Here is a 7,980-nt window from a genome sequence, read left to right as displayed (position 1 = left end):
CAAAGTATCTATGATTTCTGTCCACTTAGGATTGCATGTCATGGCACTATAAATAGATCTAGTTTTTCCTTGCACTATACATTGGCCATAGCATCTTGATATAGCTTGTGCATGAATTTTGATCCCCTTGTAAAGGAAGATGACAACACTATTCATTTGCATAAAATGGCCCCACTAACATCCATTGCATTGACCATGTATGTCAATCCATTATATAGTTTAGTTTGCAAAGTTGCTTGATTACGAGGACACCATCCTAATCTATATTACTCAATGCTACAATAAGCATCAACAATGTATTGTTGTAGCAAATGACCACCATGTAAGAGACATGCATTAATATATCATCTTGGACCTAAAGTCAAAAAACATAAAATTCTAAGTAAGTGATATGATATTTATTTCAAATGGCATTTGAATTTATATGTGGATCTACATCTCTAGAAGAAACTCTGATATGACATCCATCCTCTCCATTTGGAAAGAGAAGAACATACAATATAGGTATATATGCCTAATATAAGTTAGATATGGTAACACAACATCCTTGGAGAACCTGAATGTTACAAAGATCAAGTCAATTCTCATCACCTTGTTGAGGTATGATTGCAACCACCTTGCTTATAGTCAAAATAGAATATTGTCTAGAAGTAGCCTAATTCTCAAATATAGTCTTTCTTAATTTCATAAATGGATTGGCTTGCAAGCATTGGACAACATTACTCTAGGTACATACTAAAGGACACTCATCTAGGTGTAGAATCTAGTGGGTTTTTATTTCTGAGACATCTTGAGATTGCTAAGGAGAGAACTAAAGATAGTAGCTATATGGATTTGATTTAATAAAGACAAATTCTACTATCACCCACTACCTCAAGTCTTGATAACTTTAGCCAAAAACTCACCCTTAATATCTGGTTAAGAACCAATTCACATTCTTGTAGCAACATGATTGGCATGTATTTTTGCTAAACATAAATTCTAGTTTGTGTCACAAATGTATTCATGAAAGAGGGGCATGCTTGCATGCATAGTTGTGCACAAGGGTGTACTATGCTTGTGCTCGGTCTCTCTATTAGGCAAAAAGTGATTCCAACTCAATTAAAGTGGTCTAGCAAGACTGCACAAGATGAAGGTTCTTTTAATAAATCTTCAACTATTTCACATGTACAAAAGCTTTAGCCTAAAATTTTTAATTCATGAAATCAAAACGTGTAGATCCGTATATGCATACTATACGTACACACTCATCCATGCACACATGAGGTAATTATGTTAGATGTATATTGGCATCTTAATGGTTAGCATATACATTAGAGAAGAAGAGGTTAAAACTCAATTCATGTGGTCTAACTCTACCTCAAGTACTCTAATAGTCGCTCGTGGAAAGTAAATAAGAAAAGATCCTTTAGTTTTCTAACTATAAAGTAATGAAGTAAGCACTCAAGAAGATATATCGAAAAGTTTTATCCTATAAGTTGCAACCTTGTGAGTTCCATATAGTATTTAGGTTTGCATAAAAAGTAGAGTACTAGTGGAGGTTTTAACTTTGTTCAAATTAGCCAAAGAAGTTAGACAATCATAATTTTACATCATCATCTTCAAGCATGGTACAAAGTTTACGTGTAATATGTATACAAATGTGGATGAAATGTAATCATTGTGGGCAATGCCCGTTTGAAAGAAATTGAGCAAGGATACTTGAAGGTCACATGGACCATTAGAGGTCCCCCATTAGGAAAAATAAATATCACTCATTCCATAAGAGATGCTCCTTATACTACATGAGCAAGTCTAACCATCGTATCAAGGTCAAATCTATGTGTTTGTGCGAGTGCACGTAAATGTGCACTTGTCAACCTATAGTTGTACATGTCCATACATGACCATTGAGCACTATCCAATCTTAAGTCAACTATATTTTAGATACACTATCAAATCTCATAGTTGCTCTCACATAAGAGAAAATTGTGGTTGTGTCTCATGAAGATAACTCCTCTAATTTTTAGCGAGTAGGATAGTTCAACTCCCATTCTTTAATTGAACCAAGACGAAGCAAGAGGAATCTTCTCTTCAATTGCAACTTCATCAAAGGGAGTGGGGCAATGAGGCTCAACAAGGTGGGAAAGAGGGCCTATTTTCACATCTGTAGGGGGAAGGAAGAAACTAGCAATAGACATACGGCTCTTCATAGAATTAGTTACAACCCGATGAGGAAGGCACTTGTATTTTCCATTGCTCAACCTCTGCAAGACAAGAACATTGTGAGCATATTTTGTAGACCAAAACTACACGTGTACCTTCATCCAACCATTGAACCTATGAATCATAGAAAGTTTACATGTGTATTCATATTTTTCTAAGAGCAATAACTCATAATGACATGACATTCAATGTAGATGCTTCATCTAATGTCTTGAATAAAAGGATTCCTTGAGCTAACCAAAGTTCCATTTTTTACACAAAACTTACACTCTTTATCAAACATCAACATATAAGACACGTTGTGGATCAAAAATTATTATTTCAATAAGTTAATTTGTGAAAATTTTTGCATGCAAATTTCACCACTAAAAGTGTAGTATAATACGCTTTAAAAAGCTCTAGATCTCAGTTTGTTAGATTATTAGAAAAGTCACTACACTCTTTTCATCTTCCATTCACATCACCCCATCATGTTAACTCTCTTAGAAATCCAAAGAGCATGCATATGCATAGATTGAATTAAAACAAATCATCATGTGTGTGTGTGTGTGTGTGTGTGTGTGTGTGCACGCACATGCATCTATGTACGTGCACACACACGCATGCATGCATGCACATGTTGTTAGGTGCACATGTACATGCATGTGTGCGCACACGTGTGTGTGTGTGTGCGCGCGCGCGTGCGCATGCGTGCCTACGTGCATGCGCATGTGTGTATGTGTGCAATTTGTTGACCTCCTCAATTATGTTTGTTCACATTGCTCATAAGGACATTTTATAGTAATAATAAAGGGAGAGTTATTGAGCTTAATCCTTTACTTTGTTATACTATTCTCTAGGGCCTTAACTCTTTCCCTTCTCAACCATCAAGGAGAAAAAGAAAACTCACCATAGAGCAATAGTCAAGAGAATATGTGCTATTGTCTCAATAATGCTTTTTAAAATGCCATTTTTGTAAATCCATGTGTAATTCTTGTGAACTAAAAAATCTTCTCCCACATGTGCATATAACATCTAATTTGAATGGCTACTTTGTATGTATTTTGGCTATACTTTTTAGATGCGCTTTTGTAAACCTACATATATTTTGTATCGTGAATTAGAATGGTACATGTATAGCATATGTACAATGTAGCTTTTGCATGCTATAAAATGCTATTTATGAGGACATGGAAAATTGCATGTTTATAAAATGAAGTATGCCTTATTGTCCTACTTGATTTGAATTACACAAATGTCAAATGAAGAATCATGTGGTGATCATCTATATCCTTACAATGGGCGTCATGTTGCAATTATAGACCATATGTTGCTATTAATAACATTTCAATAAGGAAAGTTGTCTTAAATTGGCTAAAGCGACTATGCAACATCATCATAGACCATATGTTGCTATTACTAACATTTCAATAAGGAAAGTTGTCTTAAATTGGCTAAAGGGACTATGCAACATCATCGGAGATGTGGTTCGCTTGTGAAATTTGAAATACTAAGACTTGTGAAGCATCTTGTCAAGAATAATCATGTCATGTTGATGGAATGATTGTGTACTTTTTTCCTTTTGATAATGCTACTTTCCTATCTTTTCAAGAGAAATGAATTGGTGATACATAAATAATATATGTTTCTCACATTTTTAAAAAAAAGTTTATTGGAAGCTTTTAATGATTGATGTCACATATGTCTTGGTTTTCCCAACTAGGGATATGGTATCCAAAAGGAGTAGAATGGGTAATGAGTGCATGCTAATGTTTAGAGTTGAATTGTTGTAACTATAGGATATACTTCAAGGGGGATTGGAATTTGTGAATAACTTGACTCCTACCTCCTTATTGTATGTCCTTCTACTTCCCTCCCTCCTTGTCCCGTACCTCTCCCCCCCGCGCCCCCCCCCCCCCCCAAGCATTAGGTTTTTGGGCTTGCTCAACTAAGGACCAATGTCCTAGGTATCTGCACACCTGTGTGTGTGTTATGGTGGACATGTGTGTGATTGATAAGAAAACAAAAAGAAGAGAGCAAATTCTTAAAGGGGGGGAGGGGATAGAAGGGGGGTCAAACATAGGTGACTCAATAGATTGGCATGGATGAGAGGCAAGGAGCTCAAAAGGGTCATCCATACTAGTTGAATGAAATCATTGGAAGGGCATGGGCATGCCCGGAGGAGACTTAAACGAACTTGTGATGAGACTTAAGTGATCTAGGGAGCGGGGCGCGCGGGCGGGCGGTAATTAAAGTGGTGGTGGTGGTAGTAGTAGAAGATACCTGGGTTTGCTGGCCGAGGACGAGGGTGAGGGAGTCGGCCGAGGCGATGGGGAATTGGAACCAGCGGCCGCCTCTCTGGAATTGGAGGCCGCCGCCGCTGCCGCCGTCGAAGAGGAGGGTGAGGGTAGTGATGTCGGTGTGCGGGCGGAGGCCCAGCGTAAGGGCCGGCTGGGGGCAGGACGGGTACAGGTGCGCGCTCAGCCCGCTCTTGCTGCACATCAGCGCACGCCCCTGTCCTCCGTTGCGGGCCGTCGCCCCGCCGCCCAGGCTCTCCATCAAGGTCCCCGCCAGCTTCCCGGCCAGCGCCTTCATCTCCGTCTGATACTCCTCCATCGGCTCTCTGCCATCATATTTTCTTTTACTGTCATTTTCTGATTTTTTTTTCTTTTTGGGCCTTATCTTATCTTGTTGCCTTTGAGTATATTACCTGCAGAAGTCCGGCAGGCCGTCCCGGTCGTCCCACACCCCTCTGAACCTTAGCGTCTCCCTCCACGCCACCACTCCATCATCGCCTCCTCCTTCTGTGTCGCTGGTGTGGTTCCGTGGGTCCCGCATGTACACCTTCGCCCTCTCCTCGCCTGGCAGCGCAAAGAACCTTTGGGCCGCCGCCCACATCCTCCCTAGCACCTCCTTGTCCACCCCATGATTTATCACCTTCTCATTAGGACAAGAAATAAGGTCAATTAGACCGTGCATTTCCTACGCTCGCTCAGTCATGGCGCCCCCTCCCCCCCCCCAAACGAACAGCACACACTCACTCAGTCATGGCGCCCCCAGCACACACTCACTCACTCACACGCACGCACGCACACCTCCCTCCCTCCCTCTCTCTCTCTCTCTCTCTCTCTCTCTCTCTCCATGTAATTGCTACAACCATCTAATGCGCTAAGCAACTACCTAAAATCGCCAAATCTTCTACATGCCACTTGAAGTTATAAACCCATATGTCTCTCTCGAAGAAAAAAGAAGTTACACCTACCTATGTATCACATCCTATGCACTCGCTACACCCCCTAATAACCATGTTCTCCACCAAAGCAATCAGGCAATTGCACTTGGACTTCTTCCATAAACAAAACATGGGGGTCATGATCTTTTAAAGACACTTCCACTTAAATCTTTATCACCAATTCAACAAGCAATAAGCCAATAAATTAATCAATAATGCTTTGAAATGCATAATATTTTGCATCTAGAAAAATGAAAGCAATGAAATAATGAAGCCATGATTGAATTCATGTGCCTACCTGCATAACACCCCATTCTTGGCATGCACTTCTAAAATCTGCCAATGCCTTTTGTCTACCCCCATCACTCCACAAATTTTGAAGGTCCACAACAGGCATGTGCACTGTGTGACACACTTCATCCAAGCATGGTCTATGTGACATCGGCAATTCATACTTTAGAGGGACTGTTTCACCACACTCATTTGCCACCTCTTGCACTAGTTTAATTTTGCATGTAAACGGGTCCTTCCAAAGGAAAGAATGTAGGATTGCATAATGAGGTTCTTGTATGCTTCCAATGTATATTACATCCTTCTTTTGGAACTCTTGATTAGGTATTAGCTTCGAGTTCTTCTGTGCACTCATTACACATGAGCCTAAATCCATATCAGGTAAAGGATGGTTTAAAGGATGTATAGATCAACAATGAAAGAAGAAGAAAGTGAGGTAAGTGTATAAAAAATGCACCTTGAGATTGTGCTCTCCAAACCACATATATATAAGGTTTGTCTTCTATCCTAAACTCTATAATGATTGGAGGGCTTTTTGTAGAGGTCTATGACTTGATACAATAGCATTGGGCTATTCCCCTTGATTGTTTCTAGCACATGTGCTACTTAGCCATTTCAAATGGCATTCACTTAGTCAACATGAAATACTTGTGCTATCTCTCAAAAGAGTCAATGTTTATGAATTCTATGGTCATGATTTTGGATTTGTAACAATTGGACCCTAGTTTCCCTGCATCCCTACAACTTAAATGTTGGTAGCATAAATGTCAAACTTCACCATCTCCAAGGAACTTTGATGTTTTGGGATGTGCTACCTTTAAATAAAGTTTAGAACATCAATATGTAAATATTTACAATCATTATGTTTATACGTTAGCATCTATGACCACCCTATGTTTCATAGGCCTTACAAGGAAGGACAATATGATATTTTACCCAAAGGAATCAACTAGACCCAAGATTTGATGGCATAGTGTGATCACTAAAGAACTAATAACAATGACACTTAGTGCGCTAATCTCCACCATTGCTACTACTTTTTCCATGGACTTCAATATTATGGATTGTCAAAGGTCAATCTTTGTATAGTGCTAATTGTGGATTATGATTTTGATGCCAAAATATGATACTCTATCTTGGTATTTAGACATGTCTAGTTTAGGTGAAGGGCATAAGTTTGTATAATAGTAAGTGTTAGTGTTATGTACAATGATTCAATCATGACAAGAATCTAAGTGATACTATCCACTTTTGCTTATGTGGTGTCATATATGAGGCTTGCTTGTAGACATCATACTAAGGGAATAGTACACTAACACCACATGTCGATAAGACATAAGTTCCATCACTATAAGTGTGACTTCTCATGTCCAATCAACACTACTACATAAATAAACTAGAGAAAAAGTGGTAGGTAGGTAGTAAACATGGTGTGGGATGAACATAACTTCGTTCCAATGATTTTATGAAATGCATTACTTCTATCCTTATACAACCAACAAACCAAAATTCACAAAAGTATTTCAAGTGAGGCAAGAACACAAGAAATGGTCTGCATATGAAAAGTTCAAAAGAAGGTACACTATGTGAACAATCTAGTACACCATGTAAACAATCTGACCTATTTTGTAATCTTCAATTTAGGTACACAATGCAACCAATCCAATCTACCTTGAAATCTTCAATTATTCAAAGCCATACTACTCTTAAAGGATTTGTTTCCAATCTAGGTAAAGGTATCTAAGTAAAGGTAAATGAGGAATGAGGATATCTATATGGAGGGTAAATAATTGAATGCTAACTTTGAAAACATGCATTATCATCAGTACACAAATGAATCTTTCATAATAGATTTTATGTTTGGCTTGGTGACTTTCTTTCTAAAGCAAGTGAATGGAGTCCCTTGGTTAGTAAATGATGCTCATTACTAGGATTTTGTTCTTGTCAAGCTATCTTACCAATGAAAGTGTTTCCCCTCAAAGAAAAGTTTATAATGTGTTCTTTCACGTGTCTTCACATGACAAAAAGATGATGTCACCATCAAGATCCCACTATTGGTTTTTTAACTATTTGCTTATAAGATAACTAACACACATGTACACATGCATGCCTAAACATAACCCCCTCCCCTCCCCCCAAATTGTCTACACATGTGTGTGTATTCATATGCTAGCCTTCCTTACATCATATCATCCACAAGGATATATAGGTTGTAGCGCACAACATGCTATGTCTTGCTTATCAAGGGAAGCTACCATCACGCTCTCCAATTT

General features: G+C 38.8%; 1 protein-coding gene across 2 annotated transcripts; it reads right to left on the bottom strand.

Annotated features, from left to right (window-relative positions):
- Positions 1 to 1,643: 1,643 nt before the first annotated feature.
- On the bottom strand, positions 1,644 to 6,483 carry LOC148018374 (flavanone 3-dioxygenase 2-like). 2 transcript variants are annotated; one of them, XM_087661981.1, is made up of 4 exons: positions 6,165 to 6,483; positions 4,895 to 5,121; positions 4,468 to 4,807; positions 1,644 to 2,246 (listed from the first exon to the last, which is right to left on the bottom strand). In XM_087661981.1, the coding sequence occupies exons 1-4, from the start codon at positions 6,189 to 6,191 to the stop codon at positions 2,037 to 2,039; spliced, it is 804 nt and encodes a 267-aa protein (XP_087518107.1). In that variant the 5' UTR covers positions 6,192 to 6,483; the 3' UTR covers positions 1,644 to 2,036. The 2 variants fall into 2 exon arrangements, with proteins under 2 accessions (XP_087518107.1, XP_087518106.1); XM_087661980.1 differs by lacking the exon at positions 6,165 to 6,483 and adding an exon at positions 5,715 to 6,156.
- Positions 6,484 to 7,980: the final 1,497 nt, after the last annotated feature.

The sequence above is a fragment of the Lygodium microphyllum genome, chromosome 21 (assembly GCF_053477565.2).
Source record: "Lygodium microphyllum isolate KBCC chromosome 21, Lygodium_microphyllum_v1.1.10, whole genome shotgun sequence".
In the NCBI taxonomy this organism is placed as follows: domain Eukaryota; kingdom Viridiplantae; phylum Streptophyta; class Polypodiopsida; order Schizaeales; family Lygodiaceae; genus Lygodium; species Lygodium microphyllum.
Note: the sequence above shows the minus strand (reverse complement) of the source record. Positions and strands in the feature narration are given on the sequence as shown.

Coding starts and splice junctions, on each gene's coding strand:
- LOC148018374 (XM_087661980.1), bottom strand. CDS start 6,083: ATGGATTTAGGCTCATGTGTAATGAGTGCACAGAAGAACTCGAAGCTA. Junction 5,122..5,714: donor AAGAATGGGGTGTTATGCAG/GTAGGCACATGA, acceptor CCTAATGAGAAG/GTGATAAATCATGGGGTGGA. Junction 2,247..4,467: donor TCCTCGGCCAGCAAACCCAG/GTATCTTCTACT, acceptor CTTGTCTTGCAG/AGGTTGAGCAATGGAAAATA.